The sequence below is a fragment of the Daktulosphaira vitifoliae genome, unplaced genomic scaffold, assembly GCF_025091365.1.
Source record: "Daktulosphaira vitifoliae isolate Bord-2020 unplaced genomic scaffold, ASM2509136v1 Scaffold_4, whole genome shotgun sequence".
Classification (NCBI taxonomy): Eukaryota; Metazoa; Arthropoda; class Insecta; order Hemiptera; family Phylloxeridae; genus Daktulosphaira; species Daktulosphaira vitifoliae.
The window spans coordinates 7,562,973-7,580,071 of NW_026099575.1; the positions used below are offsets into that span (position 1 = coordinate 7,562,973).

Consider the following 17,099-nt stretch of genomic DNA (forward strand, 5'->3'; position numbering starts at 1 on the left):
TTGTTATGTAATAAGTTAAGATTTTCAACACTAAGAGAAAATTAAAAAAAATAAATAATAGTCAAATTTAAATCAATATTAATAAAATAAAAAACACATGTTTTATCGAATTTGTATTTAAAACGAAAAGTTTCATTTAAATCAAATAAGCAATCGCCTTTTAGTATTAACTGGTTCTTATCTTAATTTGCGCTAACGATGTTAGCCGTACATCAATAATCGTGACTATTATTTGAATATCAGCAAACTGGACAGTTATTATTAAATATTTCCGAGAGGATATATAGCGCTATCTCTACGGGTATAAATTAACAAAAAATCGGTTGCCAATTGTCTGAATGCCGTGGCCTATCTATGTGTATTTAATCTATGGTATTATATACTACTGTATCCACATAAATATTTATGAATATCCAAATATTATTCATAATGGCAAATCCATAAATTTTCCTAATTTTTTATCAGTGTTCCCAAATATTATGAAAATTACTTGTTGAATTATACAGGGTGTTCAGTAAGTCAGGAAACGGGTTTCTATTGTTCTCATTGTTTGTAACAATGAGAACAATAGAAACCCGTTTCCTGACTTACTGAACACCCTGTATAGAAATATATGTTAATAAGGGAAGAAATTAAACTAAATCAATAACCTATAGTGGGTGTTCAAAGTTAACTGCCGACCATCATATAGCTAACTTTTTAATGACATATTCTTTAGTTGTAAAATAAAATTGTATTTATTGATTTGTATTCGACATTTTTACCCAACCTTCTTGCGATAACATAGTTTTAGTATTAAACGAGACTGGAACGAACCTAAAAAAAAAGGATTTTTAATCGAAACCTTAAACTATTTTAGAACCTGAACCGGATAACACTTTTTATTTTTAGATAGCCACGAACTAGAACCTAACCGGATCCTTTAATAATAATATGCTTAAACGGTTCTTAGCTGTCGAGCATTATTTTATTCATATAATTTTTAACTAAGTTTTATTTTTTTGATAGCAAGTGAGAATAGTAAGATTTTTGGTAAGAATTAGTAAAAGTTTTATAATAGTTTGTCAAATTGAAGTTCATAAACTATTCAAGAGTTCTAAAATGTTGCGTTCACAAAATATTATTTTTCTATTTCTAAATTGAAATAATCTTATTTAAAACTTAAAAAACATAATTACTGGCAATTTTTTTTATAGGTTTCAAAATTATTATTTTATAATTTAAAGTATTATACTCTAGATTATTAAATCTAGAGAGTGGTGTGGCGCGCTGGTCACACTAGTTGACAAAACTCTAGTGTTATGCCGCGTCTACCGCCGTAGGTGAATGGTTGGGTGACTATGGGTGGTGCGCTTTTGCGGTGGCGAGAAAGCACCATGTTCCCAGGCCAGAAGGCAATGGGAAAACACTGCACATAAATTTCCCCAGGATATACCAATGGTATTGACCAACCCAATGATTATATAAAAAAAAAAAAGAGTATTATAGTCATAAATAGAAGTTGTAGTAATATTTATATTTGACATTAGATAATTGAATTCTATATCTGCTATTTTCTAAGACTTTTAAATGGACTTTAAACTCAACGATTAAAATTAAATTTTAAAAATTTGGATGGAACTTTGATGTCCGTAATCACCACGAAGTCCAGAGATCAAATTTTTTTTTTCGAATTGAAATATATTACATATGCTTTAATTTAAGATACGTATAAAAATGTCAGTATTTCCGGAACATTTTCAAAAGCTATGTGAAATAAGTTAATTTTTTGTGAAAAAGTTGCCAGTTTGAAACTCCCCCGGTGAGCAGGCAAAGGGTCAAATGTTAACAAAAATATATCAAATGATAAATAAATGTAAATACCATAGGTATTTATATAAAAAAAAGATTATTGATTTGTTCATTTTTAAGTTATGGTAGTTTCAAGAAAAAAAATTGAAAAAATGTCGAAAATTACTGATTTTTATAATTGTAATTTTATTGGAGATTTCCCCCATTTACGGGGAAAGAGGACATTTTTTTTCAATATTTGAGGGTAATGTCTTTGACTAGGTACAATTTGTGATCTTTTGACGTATTGTTCATCTAGCGAGAGCTGAGATTGAATGTTCAGTTACAAAAAAAAAATCATAGTAAAATTAATACCTTCTCAGCTTTGCTCGAAGCTAAAATAAAAATCTGATTACTATGATTTAAAAATTGTATATATCAAGTTGTCAATGAAATCACATGTGTAGATAAATAGTCATTTGATTGCTTATACAATGAAATATAATCCATTAAGTTATTTGTAACCAAACACCTGTCCTATTTATCATATTTTAATGTTTATCATTGATTTCATTCATTTCTTGTTATTACAAAAATATAAATATAAATTTAACAATACTTATGTTTTATCTTTTTAGTCTTAAATGTCGTTAAAATTTAAAGCAATGCATTTCATTTATGGTTAATGCTTAGCGATATTGATAAATTTTATATGGATATTTCTTATTTACGTAATTTTGTCTATTGTTTCAAAAGTAAACTTTAAAATTATAAACTTATTTTACAGTGTATTGACTAAAACTATGTCTCTTCTAAGTCTTACATCCGATCAAGTGAAGCAATTTTTACCACTGCACACTTGGACTCCTGTAAGTTTAATTTAGTTTTAAGCAGTTATTTAAGTATCATTGTTAAAAATATCAACGATTAAATTGTTTATATTTCTTCAAATAGTTAATTATTTTGATTTATATTTGTATAAATATTGATATCTTAAAACTTTTTTGGTAATTTAATATTAGTTTTAACTAGAATATTGATACTGTTCCAAATAATTATTTTTAGCCATTATTATACATTTTTATTTTAATGTATTATATAAATAGAAAATAAATACAAAAGCTGATCATTTTTTTCAAATCATTTTAAAAATGTAGCTTAGGATAAATGTACTTCTATGATAATTTATGTTTCAATATCTAGATAAGTTATGTATGAGTAACTCTACTTTTTCTTGTTAATGACATGAGAAGAATGCATAGGTATTTTAATTTTTTTTATGAATTATTAAGAAATAAATTGTTTAATTAATGAAATTGAAAACCCTGTAGTAACGTTTATATCCATACTCAGTGTTGGTGTTCAATTTTGAAAAAATTTAAAGAAAAAGAGAATTTAAGAATGTTAAACCTTATAAAAAAAATGTAGAAAAATTACTGTATGTAAAGTTCTTTTTGGAGGATTTGGCTATTGAAAACTCAAGATTTTATAACGACTGTTAAAAATTTTAAAAGCTAAGGGTGTTAATTATTCCCTTAAAACATTTGAGATATGAATTCTAATATCATATCTTACTGAAAGTATTTGAACGAGGAAATGATATAATTATTAAATGAGTTCAATTATAAATTGTAGAAACTTTTAGTAAAATATCCTCAACCAACTAGGAAAAACTGTTTGGATTATTACTATAATTTCATTCAAATAAGTAATTGAAATATTAACAATTTTTAATGTGTAATAATGTTAAGATGATTATAAATAAAAACTTTAAAAAAAATGTTATACATTTTATCTAAAACTAATCATTTTAAATTATTTTTATTCGTTTAAAATGTATATTGGTCTAACCTTGAGTCTATGATTGTGATATTAAGTTATGGCAAATTATTCAGAAATTTTTTTGAGAAATTAAGTGTTTATAAATTATTATTTATGTTAAAGGTTAAAAGCAAAATAAAAATCAGAAGTAAATATTTTTTTTAAATTCTATTCAAATAAACAATAGAATGGTAATAACTGCCTAAGTTATATAGTCAATATAATATCATATATACCAAATAACATACTTTTTTAATTTTTTTTTTCAAGTATCAAGTGAAATTTAACATTATCTAATGGATAGTTAGAAATCTAAATTTTTGTATCTTTTTTATATATATGCCCAAAATTCAAAATTATAAAACAAATCTTGTATCAAGCCCATTACTGTATTAATTAAAAATTACAAATACTATTTTAATTAATTGAAAACCTTCATTTATTACTAAAAATTTAATTATATTTTTTATAGGTATTTATTATACCTGGTAACAAGGCAAATAATGATGAAATATATAAAATAACAACAAATGAAAACTATTTAAGGATGTGTCAAGATATTCATAAAATGGCCATGTTAAGTCATACATTTTGTAAAGTAAAAAGATTCAAAATGTTTGAGTTGGTTGCAGTAGAATTAGAAGGAATGTGGTTAGTTAATTAAATTTTTTGTTCAATTTATTTTTACTTTCTTATTTAATAAGTTGTGTTAGGCTTTTGTTTGTTATAATAGACAAAACAAAATGCAATGATAGCTACAAGCTAAAACTCCTTTTTATTTCTTTTCGGTTTTTTGGTAGAGAGAGAAAGATCAACAATTCTTTTTTTAATTTTGTCTGCAAAATACAAGTTGTTATTTTTTTGTGATTGTTAAGCAATATAGCTCATTTGGAGCTTATTAAAATTAAATAAAAATACTGAATCAGCTTAATATTGAGACTAAATAAGTTTCTGCATTATTGAAGACTTAAAGTTATTGATTATGATATCTAACATTTTGTTATTAATAAAGTATTGACTTAAGAATGGCTAAGTCTCTCTTATATACACCTGTTATTTATATACAGAGTGTCCAACCATGATTTACTAATTTGACTTTATAAACTTATGTTAAAATTAGTAAATCATGGTAGGACACTCAATACACATGTTTATTTTGTTATGTATTTATTTTTAGTATGTTATTTTAAGTATTTTTATTTTACAGGTGTAGAGGCAGAATGCTGAGTTATAATGAATTTTTGACCAACAATACTATTGTAGCAATAATTGATACTGGATTATTAATTGAAAAATCATTAAATGTTTTATATAATCTTCCAGAAGATTTAAAGTATGATCCTTTGGTAAGTATGAAAATATAAATTATTTTAATAAATTATAACTCAAATTCTAATTCAATACTTCAATGAATTTATGGTTGTATACTTGAATAAATTTATATTAATGTAACAAATAAATAAACCTAGAGGTTTTTCTATATAATTAGTATTGTACATATACACTATTGTTCATATTAAAAAGGATTATGTGTTTTCCTGTACTAATTACTACATTATTCAAATAGTTATTAATTTAAAATGAAATAATTTTGTTATTTCAGTGTATTGCAATAAAACCAGTGAATGATATTCCTAATTCTCGCAAGTTTTATGTAAAGCCTTTACTATCTAAAAGTGTAAGTAAATTTTTTTTCTATAGTAAAGTGAAAACTCAAGAAAAACTTGTTAAGTCTTACATATCAAATATTTATATTTTGTAGTATAACTGTATTTAGTTGTTGACAACAAAATTATATTTTTTAAGAAAATAACATCTCATTAAATTGAAGTTAACTTAACCCTTTAGCAGGTGCGTGTCTATTTTTAACGTTCATAGCCGCGTGGGGTCTATCAGACCCCATTTCTAAAAAAGTATTAAAAAGTTCATTTTTTTTAATTAAAAGACATTATTTGTTACCATACGATATATAAATATGGATAAAAATTCAATAATAAAAATTAAAAAATAAATAAATTACAAAATTATGTGCATTACTAAAAATTATATTACGAAAAAAAAAAACTTAATTTTCAAAATTTCATTAAAAAATTTTGGTTTGTAAAAAAATTATTTTAACTGCAAATTCTTATTTTTAAGATGGTAAACAAAAGCTTTTACTATTACAAAATGTATTTAAATTAATTTTTCTTGTATTTCTTTGAGCTCAAACACGGCTTATATTTATTAGTTTTATATGTATTTACATTTATTTAATCATTTTTCTGAATTGAATTTTTTAGCTTCGATGCGAAGCTGAGAAGGTAATGGTTTTACTTTTTTGGTTTTTTTTTTTTTTTTTTTTGTGTCTGTTACCACTTTTTCTCAGCTCTCACCGAACGGATTTCTTTCAACGATACGTCAAAAGGTCACAAATTGTATCTAGTCGAAGACATTAGCCTCAAAAATTGAAAAAAATGCCCTCGTTCCCCGTAAATGGGGAAAACCTCCAAAAAAATTACAAATTTAAAAATCGCTAATTTTCGAAATTTTTTCAATTTTTTTTACTTAAAAGTGCCATAACTTTTTCAAAAATAAACATATCAATATAATTCTTTTTTATATAGATGTGTAATATCATTACCTTTCGTTTGGTATATCTTTTTAATAAATTTAACCCTTAACCTGCCCACAAGGGGGGATTTAAAATGACAACTTTTTCACAAAAAATTAATTTTTTTAACTTAAATTTTGAAAATGTTCCGGAAGGTCTGACACTTTTATATATATCTTAAATTAAAGCTAATGTAATATGCTTTATCATGAAAAAAAAAAATTTCGGACTTTATCTTATCTTCATGGTGAAAATGGCTACCGAATGCTATTTTTGTGTGAAAATTTTCGATTTTGTATTTTCCATTTTTAACTTTATTATGCTATAACTTTTTGAAAAATGTATGAATCATTACAATTTTTTTATGAGAAGTAGTATTTATATAGATCTTTCATTCGACATACTGTTTTTTTAAATCGGACCATTTCCCTAAATACAGGGGGGATTCAAAACATAAAAATGCATATAGAAAGTAGAACTTTTTCAACGTAACTTTTGAAAGTGTTCCGGAAGGTCTGACACTTTTATATATATCTTAAATTAAAGCTAATGTAATATACTTTATAATGGTAAAAAAAAATTTCGGACTTTATTTTATCTTCATGGTGAAAACAGACATTAAACTTAATAAAAAAAATACGATTTTTGTAAAAAAATTCTTTTTTATATTTTTAACTTTATAATGCTATAACTTCTTGAAAGATGTATGGATCAATATAATTCTTTTTTTTGTAGATGCATGATGTCTTTACCTATCATTTGGTATATTTTTTTTATAAATCTGACTTTTTACCTGCCCACAGGGGGGGATTCAAAATGACAACTTTTTCACAAAAAATTTACTTTTTCAACTTAAATTTTGAAAGTGTTCCAGAAAGTCTGACACTTTTATATATATCTTAAATTAAAGCTAATGTAATATACTTTAATATGCAGAAAAAAAATTTTGGACTTTATTTTATCTTCAAGGTGAAAATGGCTACCAAATGCTATTATTGTGTGAAAATNAAAACAGACATCAAAGTTTATAAAAAAAATACGATTTTTGTAAAAAAATTCTTTTTTATATTTTTAACTTTATAATGCTATAATTTTTTGAAAGATGTATGGATCAATATAATTTTTTTTTATAGATGCATGATGTTTTTACCTATCATTTGGTATATATTTTTTTTATATCTGACCCTTTACCTGCCCACAGGGGGGGATTTAAAATGATAACTTTTTCACAAAAAATTTACTTTTTCAACTTAAATTTTGAAAGTGTTCCGGAAAGTCTGACACTTTTATATATATCTTAAATTAAAGCTAATGTAATTTACTTTAATATGCAGAAAAAAAATTTCGGACTTTATTTGATCTTCATGGTGAAAATGGCTACCGAATGCTATTATTGTGTGAAAATTCTCGATTTTATTTTTTACATTTTTAACTTTATAATGCTATGACATATTGAATAGTGTATGGATCAATACAATTTTTTTATGAGAAATATTATTTTTTAATAATCTCTTTTTCATTCGATATACTTTATCTTAATCAGGATATTAATAATGAACTAGCAGATCATGTGGCTTTTGGAATAATTCACCAATTTTTTTAAAATTAAACACTATCTAAAGATTTGCATCGAAGCGTTTTTTTTTTTTATAGTGATTTTAATCACTGTCAGATATTATTATACTTGATCCATCTATGCCACGTCACCACTGTGCCGCGACACCCCTGTGCTGGGTATTTTTTTATTATTAATATTACAATACATTTTATTATTATTATACGAGTATATACAATTATTCTGAATCTGTTGAACATTGATTTTTCTCCTAACAATCTTTGCATACTGTTTAATATACGCGATGTATTTTTTACATGTTTAGTTCTTATTTGTTCCGTATCATCGAGTAGTGGAAATTCTCAATAGATTATTTATTTTTACAACTTAATTGCACAGTCGGTGGCAGATCCACATAATTTCAATTGCACAATATTATATCGATTATAACATTGCATTTACAATAAAACAATATTTTGAAAAAAATACAAGTTCAAAAAAAAAAATTATAACGTTACAAATCGCGTGGGGTTAAATATGACCCATTTAAATTTTGATGAATATTTTAAGTCATACATTTTTTTTTTCGAAGGTATTTATTTATGAAAATCGATTCAATATTACTATAAAAACCATCTTCTAAATTTATATCTATATACACCTTTTATGCAATATAATACATCCGTTTTTATTTATGTGGGGTATGCTAGACCCCCACGCGACTGTTTAAGGGTTAATAATGTTCTATTAAATGAATCTGTTTTTCTAATTATATTATTATATGTATTGGTCATAATTTTTTTTGTCTTCATTATTAAAATTAAGCCTATTAAAAATACATTTCATTTATTTAATGGTTTTAGTTTTTAAACTAATTTTAGGAATTATTTGTTTTTTCTTGCATTATCAATTATTGATACTTTATGAATTTTACTACAATTTTTTTTATTCAGGAATTATATAAAGGATATGTATTGGTAGAATTAAAAAATTGCAATGAAGAAATAAATAATTTATGTATTGAACCTGACCTTGACTTAGTAGAAGTTGAAAATATTCACGTATCTTCAAATATCCAAACATTTGATCCTAAGTATTAATTATTTTTGTTCTTAATTCAAAAATTATTAACTTTTATTTTATTGGTATAAAGTTTAATTAATGCTAGAATGTTAAAAGCTACAAGAGTATTTTAAGAAAAAAAACATTTCTTTCACTATTATTTTATACCACTTTTGAATTAAATTTATGGGGTTTGTAGGTAGTACGAAGCAGTAGCTTAATTCTTCTTTTTCTTTACTGGCATTACAATCCTATTAGAGTTTTTGCCACCATTATTTTGTGATAGGTAACATAACAACGTGTTTTTTCTAAGATAGAGTTGTCAGCCCTATGCTAAACCCCCAACCTGGAGGACCAGACCATACCAACCACTTAAGATCAGCGTGGGGCTATTACAATGTACATGGTCTACATTGGGCGATGGACGCGCCACTCTCCCTACACCTACACTTAGAAACTTAATTAAGAGGGATAAATTCTTATAGCAAAAATATTTATTTGGGGAAGAAACAAATAATTTTTCTTTAGAAAAATTTATAATGTATAACCTTCCAGATGATTACACTTATTAATCCACTGATATTATTTAAATTATAAAAAATAAAATATGTGGTAGTCATAAACTATTTATTTTCATATCTATATTGTATTTTCACAATAAAATTTTCAATATTCTAAAGGGTTATGAAAATTATTTTAATTTTTTTTTTTTTTTGTTAAATTTTATATTAAAATTTGTCTCAGAATAAATGAAATGTCTATCAGTAAAATATCTAAAAATAGTATGAAATGCAAGCAAAAGGAAAAACTTTATGATAATTTATTATTAAACAGGTAATCTTACAAATTTATGAATATAAATATTGAAATATGCTTATATTTTTGGATTATTCAACTTCACTTGTTTACATGTTTTAAACTTGCTAATAAAAAATAAAAATAAAAAGTAATCTATTTAAAAAAATGACAGATCAATAACAATTTTAGGACCAATACTTAAAAAAAATTATTAGAATTTAAAATATAGACTGGAGGTGAAACGTAGATGTTGCTATTTTTATCATTAGCCATTTATTGACCACGTTTCTCCTCCCATCTAGACACAAAAATGTGATTATCTTTCAAAGTATTACTTCTAATGTTGTTATAGACCAATAATTTTCCTAATTAGATTACTTTTTATTTTATGAGCTAATTTAATAAATTTGTTGCCATTTAAAAAATAAAGTTCACATCCCTATAAGATATATGGAATAAATCTAAAAATTATATGACAACAGATAAATTAAAATACAAATGCAACTATAAAAAGTCAAAATAAATTTCTGAAATTATTTTTATTTTATAATAGTGTAGTGGATTATGATAAACAGATCACTCTGCATGTATTTAATTACAATAAATATATTTCTTTTTAAAGGCTATTAATTTAATTGATATTCTATATAATTTTTATTATTTTTAGTTTTTCTGAAGAATTTATTTGTAATCCAAAAAACAAATCTATATGTTCTACAAAAGAAAGTTATAATAAATTTCAAATTCATGCATGCTTGGATAAATCAAGTATAAATTATAAACTTATTAGATTTTATGAACTAACATGTATTTTTATTTCCTTATAATAATTGTAATTAACTTTCAAATTACCTTTGTAAATTAGGAACTAAGTACTAGGGTGTAATGATGAGTTTTTTTTAAGATCATTAAATGGTTTCTCTTAAAAATATCATAATTTTCAATGGTATAATGATCTAACGTTTACAAAAATACCTTAAAAATATTTTTATTTTCAATGTAAAGCTAAAATGGTATTAATTTTAACATGACACATTTTTATTTTTTGTCTGTTAACTTGAATACTTAGTGTCTATTAGGCTATTATTTCAGAGATGCAATGAGAAAATTTTTTTGCTGGATCTTGCAAGTTATTATTTTATAAATGTTTTAAGTCTATTTTTTTTTTTTGCTCATCAAAAATTTTTCGACTATTTTTTTATATTTTGTATAAACAAATATAATCATTTATAAATTTTACAGACTGTATCACTAAAATATTTTATGCTAAATAATGAATTCAAACAATGCTATGCATTTCATTGGGTTATAACTTAATCAACCTTGGTTGTGTCGCTACTAGCTTGCCAAATAATATGTTAAATGAACCTCAATAATAATTGATGAAAACATTATCCACACAAATTTGGAATAACTTATAGAACCAAATTTTAATTTTTCTATGTTTATTATTAATATGATATAAAATAAAAAGAAAAAATTTTTCAGTCAATTGGTTCCAAATTTATGGGGTAAATAATACATAAAAAAAAATGATATGCTAATGTTAAAAAAAAAATTGTTTAATTGGGTTAGCATGTTCTAGTTTATACTGGTATTTTTTTACTATAAATAAATAATCAATATTATCAAATGGGTTAATTTAAAATACTAGTTTAACTTGGAACAGTTAGATATAAATTATTGTTTTAGTCGTATCAATTTACAGCATTAATAAAAAATTATAACACGTTGATGGACAAAATCATATATTACTGTTATGACAGTAATATTAAAATTTGATGTCTGGGGTCACTTTTAAATATTACTGCTATAACAGTGGTATAAAAACTATTCTAAAAATGTCATTACTAATATAGCAGTAATATTTTCAATGATTTTTTATGAAGGAGGAAGTTGTTCTGATCCCATGCATCTCATAAAACCAGTGGGCACTCTTTTTAGCTAAACCATGTCATTAACTGTCCATCAACCTGTTAATAAAATTTTTAAAAAAGTATTGTTAAAAACACAGAATATTTGTTCACTAAAAATAAGTAAAGAAATCTTTAAAAGAATTAACATTTAATAAAGTTGGTACATTTGACAGTAAATAAAATAAGTTTTTCAAACTTTGAACAAAAAACTTTTGCAAACAAAAAATCGCAATCATTTAAGACTCTGAAAAATGTATCACACATCATTGCACATTTTATTAATAGTTGGGCAATGTTTCAAAATGAAGTCTTTAATGCTTAAGAAGATATTTTCATTTTAAATTGAAATAATATCTAATATTCGTTACAAAATTAAAATATCATTTAATGAAAAATATCCTATTAAAATTTAAAATTAACTAGAGCATTTTATTATAGATTTGAAAGAATATATGAACTTTGTGTTTTCCAACGTTTTACAAGAAGTAATAACTTTGCAATATAAAATATTTTACCAATTATTTATTTTCTTACTTTTTTAGGTACTTCAGATAAAAAAAGGAAATACCTTTCAAGACATACATGATTTTGGTGCTAACTTACTTAAACACCTAACTATTAATATACCTTTTAAAATGGTAAATAATTATTGTATTATTTAGTCTTTTAATTAATTATATATATTTATGTGAGAATATAAAAAAAATAAATAACTTAAGATATTCTATAAAATTTATGAAAATAGTTTTAATTTAAAAGTTTTTAAAAATATGTTGTTAAATAATAACAATTTAATAAAAAAATATTTCTAATAACCTTTGAAATTAATTTTATATTAAATGAAAGTAGTTTTATTAAATAATATTAATATATTTTAATTTTTTTAATATAAAATTATCAAATTTGTAAGTCTAAAAAAATTTAAAGATAATGAAAATAATTAAGAGACTTACTTTTATTTAATAATAAGTTTACTTACATAAACTAAATCTTCAATTAGTAATAATTCTACAAAATATTTTGTTATTTTTTTTGTAGGATCATAATTATTTAACTTTTGTTAAGCCAGTTAATGAAAATATTAAGTATAAACCTGAGAAAATAAAAACAATATTAATAAATTTTTCTTCAGATATTCTCAAATTACCTGTTAATGGAAACCAAAATTTGAATAAAATTAACAATGAAATAAGTAAGCTTTGTAAAAGATTTTTTGATTAAATTTTTTTTTTTTTTTAATTGTATTTTTTTTTTTAAATTCTTAGCATCTAGGGATCAACAAAATGTTTTTAATATTCCAAGTAAATCAGTTGTTGAATTTTGTTATGGTTCAAATGTTGATTTTGTTTATGTCAACTTTGTAGAACAAAAAAAAAAATTTGAAGACTATATGAACAATTTTTTTGCTTTTTATAATAATAGTATGTAAAATAAGATGAATTAAATTTATCATAACCTACTCATTTACTTAGAGACTAAATATAATTTAAACATTTTTTTTTATAACTAAATTAAATTAATTTTAATTAAAACCCTTTTTGAGCTTGAAAGTAGTGCTATAAAAGTTATTTCTGTTTATTTTAATACTCCAGTCATGATACTTGGATTAAAGATCAATGAGATTGGTTTGCAAATATCTGAAGCTATTTGAGAATTTTTCATGAATAGAAAGAATAGTTCTATCATCTACATATTTTGCTACAGTTGTATTAGGGTGAGTTGGTTAGTCAGCTGTTAATATGTTAAATAATTAAGGAGTAGATAAAGCACCTGGGGGTAACACTACCTTTGTATCAGATTTCGTTAAAAGAGTTGTGCTGTAGTGTATTGTTAAGTAGTGTTCTGTGAGGTAAGATTTATAAATAGATTGTTTGAAGGTGGTTAGAGAAGTTTTAATTTAAAAAGAACATTAAGCCGTACTCAATTGTAAGCTTGAGCAACATCCAAAAAGATGGTAAAGCAGTACTGTTTTTTTTTCCAGTAAAGTGGTAATAAAGACGGTTAACCAATTAATTTGTTTAATATTTGAGTTCCTGCTTTGGAAACCTAAGTAGGGTATAGTATTTTTTTGAGTTGTTATGGAATCACTATCCTAATTTTTCAAATACTTTAAAGAAAAGAAGGTAGGAGGCTAATAGATCTGTAGAAAGAGAGAATTTCCAGAGCTTTGCCAAATTTAAGTATTATTATTATTACTGCTGATTTCCATTGTAATAGAAAGTTTAATAGATTATTGAAAATATATGTTAGAAGTATGAAACTGGAGACTTTTTTTTAATAGGGAAGTAGATATGCAATTTATAGTTTCAACTGAAATAATTAATTTGAGCGGAGGGAGTCATTTGGAACATAGAAATTAGATAGTTTTTTTTTTTTGAGTATTAAATATGTGGTTTCATGTGATTTGAATACTTCAGCAAAGTGTTTTTGAAATATTTTTACGTTTTCTTGGTTAGTCATTACCAAGAACCATCTATTTTCTTAAGCTGGAGAAAAGAATTTGCCTTAGAGGACCTGTTTAAAAGGTTTCCATAATGAACCATTTTGAGTGGAAAGAAGTACTATATATTTTGAATAAGATTAATTTCTAAAATTTGTTGATCTTTTTTTAAGATGTATAGTAATGGTGTTATGTCCTTTTTGTCAGAAGGGGGAGTGAATAGACTGCTAATGATTTCTAGCTTGTCTTTTTTGAGTTATTGAGTTATTTGAGTTATGGAATGTAAAATGTCAGATTAATGAGAAGCGAAGTTTTATTATTACTATAAGGAGTAGCAGCTTTTGCTTAGATTACTAAGAAAATTCTATGTGAACTACATAATATAAGACTTATATTCTGTAGTTCACATAGGATTTTCTATCACCCTTTTGTGTTTGGAAACTATCTTGCACATCATAGAATCTTATAATATATCATGCTAGTATTAACTTGTTTAGTATATTAAAAACCTTAAAGTATACTCATTTATTAGTTTTTATTTTACAGATGATAATAAAATGAATAAATATAATCCTGAGAGAGGTGATTTGGTTGCTGCATTTTTACCACTTTACAAAGAAGTTCATAGAGCTTTAATACTTAATAGAAATACTACAAATTCCAAATTATATCTTTGTTATTTTGTTGACATTGGCTGTAAACATTATATTTATTCTAAATTTATTTATGAACTATCAGAAGATGCAAAGCAAGTTAGTTCAATATAAATAAGGCATTTAGAAACCAAGCCCATTAACTTCACTTTTTTTATTAATAGCAATAATAGTATGATTGTATTCAAAAAGTGAATACTTTTGAAATAAATCAATTTTTCAGCTCGCTTTCTTGTATTCAATGTATTATAAATATATTACACTTAAGTAAAATTTAAATGCGATATAAAATATTAATTATTAAATTTAAATTGAATTAAATCTTATAATTAAAACTTATTAATACACAATATAACCTAATTTTATTGAAATAATTATTACTATGAGATTAAATATTAATGTTACATTTTAGATTCCCTATTTAGCACACAGAGTAGGACTTAAAGGAATGAAAACTCTTAACAATACTTCAAAATTAAATTATTTAAAAATTTATTTTAAAAAATTGTATCGAAAACATTTAAATATGGTTTGTAATAAATATTCATGTGTATTTAACTGTACAATATAATTACATTTCTGTGTAGTATTATGATGAAAATGATAAAGATGGATTAAATAAAGTTGTCTTGATGAAATGTGATAATGATGTGGATATTTGTCAAGAAATAAATAATTTTTTGGATGATTCCAATTATTTAAAGAATAAAGTTTCAAGTATGAACCTTAAAAGTATTTTTATGCTATTAGTTCTGTAAATACTATGATATAACTTATTCTAGAAGTTCAAAAAAAAAATTCTAATACAACATCTTACAGATCAATGTTAAAATGTAGTTCAATGGTTGTAATAGCTCATTTTGAATCAATAAAAAAACTTTATGTTAGGATATTATCAGATGAAAGTATAAATAGTTTCAACAATTTAATGAAAAAAATGGAAGATTACTTTTGTAATATAAAAGGTAAAATTTTATTTCAAAAATAAAAAATGTATTACTTGTAATCAAAAAATGTTTTAACTATTATTTTTTTACTTAAGTCCATCAATACTATTATCAAAATTGTTCCTTTTTTTAAAAAAAAAGTTATTTATAAGTAATTTTATGTAGACAATTTTTTTTTTAATTAATTCAAATTCATAAGCCATAGTTACTTTTAGGTGTGAATGTTAGAAGAAATCCAAAGGTTGGAGAGAAACTAGGTGTCAGATCATCAATGAATATTATTTTACGGGGAATTATTTGTCAAAAAGTTAATGAAAATTGTTTTTTGGTATTTTATATGGATTTTGGTAGCATTGAATATATAGAAGGAAAAAATTTGTTTGAATTACCTTATGAGCTAAGATGTGTAAGAATAATATGTACAATATTAAGATAGCAACAAATTTTTTCAACTTAAAAATATCACTTAGCGCTTCCTATATATCTATATCATTACCAATTACCTAAATTATTGTTCTGGTTTAAGCTAAAATTACAATATTTTGATGAAAGCAATTTTTAGAATTTGTAAAAATTTAATTCACTCACCCCATAAACTAAACATTTCTTTTTTTTACTGTTTTTTTATTGGTATATATTTTTATCAAAATATATTTTGCTAAATGATATTCAATTATTAAGTATGATTATAAATAAAAAAATATTTATTGTTAATATTATTTTTTAATGTTTAAAATAAATTGTGAATAGATGTCAATATAATTTTTACTGTTATAGATACCTCAGACAGTTATTAAAATTGGTATAAACTTGACAACACCAGTTGTAGCTTTACCTGAACAAATTACTAATTATTTCAACATGCTAATTTCATCATCAACCCCTTTATTTGTGGTGAGTTAATATCTAAAATTGATAAAACAATTTTGTTATGTTGAGATATTTTATAATGGTATTATCTTAGATTTTTTGAGTTAGTCAATCATTATTTTTATTTCGAATTTTAAACCCAGATTTGATTTTATTTCATTCATTAAAAATATCATATTATTATATTTTTTCAGTTTTAATATAAGTAATTTATTTTAATTTTAATGTTAACTAGGTATTTGTTGATGAAAATGATCCTCGTGGATATAAAAATGTACTATTAACAAAAGATGGTATTGATTTATGTCAAGACATTAATTACTATTGTTCAAGTATTTAAGTATAAATATATATATATATATATTAAAGAAAGTATTCAGTTATATTTTTCATGCAAATTTTATAATTTATCATGTTGTAAAATAGAAAGTTTTTTTTTTATTCAGTTATAAGGTTTCTTTTTTTTTATTTATAATTAAATTTTTATATATTTTTATTTTTACATAATTTTCTTGTGTTTAACTAATAAATCTTGAAAAACTAATAACAAATTTATTAAAAATTAATTAAAGAAAATTAAATTAAATTGGTTAAATAAAATAATAATTATGTACACAATGAATAAAATTTATTTCCATAAAATATCTTTAATTATTATATTTATTAATAAAAAT

General features: G+C 23.4%; 1 protein-coding gene across 4 annotated transcripts; it reads left to right on the forward strand.

The window, feature by feature from the left end:
* The first annotated feature begins 2,377 nt into the window (after positions 1-2,377).
* Positions 2,378-17,015, forward strand: LOC126906340 (uncharacterized). 4 transcript variants are annotated; one of them, XM_050686903.1, is made up of 18 exons: positions 2,379-2,639; positions 4,064-4,242; positions 4,799-4,937; positions 5,195-5,269; positions 8,693-8,832; positions 9,546-9,635; positions 10,267-10,367; positions 11,954-12,000; positions 12,058-12,153; positions 12,554-12,707; positions 12,781-12,936; positions 14,502-14,707; positions 15,021-15,137; positions 15,196-15,325; positions 15,394-15,573; positions 15,771-15,961; positions 16,333-16,449; positions 16,661-17,012. In XM_050686903.1, exons 1-18 carry the CDS (start codon positions 2,574-2,576, stop codon positions 16,763-16,765), a joined length of 2,289 nt encoding a protein of 762 aa, XP_050542860.1. In that variant the 5' UTR covers positions 2,379-2,573; the 3' UTR covers positions 16,766-17,012. The 4 variants fall into 4 exon arrangements, with proteins under 4 accessions (XP_050542862.1, XP_050542860.1, XP_050542859.1 ...); XM_050686902.1 differs by having other exon boundaries at positions 2,380-2,639; positions 15,391-15,573; positions 16,661-17,011; XM_050686905.1 differs by lacking the exon at positions 4,064-4,242 and having other exon boundaries at positions 2,378-2,639; positions 15,391-15,573; positions 16,661-17,015.
* The last annotated feature ends 84 nt before the right edge of the window (positions 17,016-17,099 follow it).

Excerpts from the sequence above, each read along its gene's own strand:
- LOC126906340 (XM_050686902.1), top strand. The coding sequence starts at position 2,574 with ATGTCTCTTCTAAGTCTTACATCCGATCAAGTGAAGCAATTTTTACCA. Across the intron at positions 4,243-4,798 it reads GTAGAATTAGAAGGAATGTG|GTGTAGAGGCAGAATGCTGA; the intron begins GTTAGTTAATTA and ends TTTATTTTACAG. Across the intron at positions 5,270-8,692 it reads AGCCTTTACTATCTAAAAGT|GAATTATATAAAGGATATGT; the intron begins GTAAGTAAATTT and ends TTTTTTATTCAG.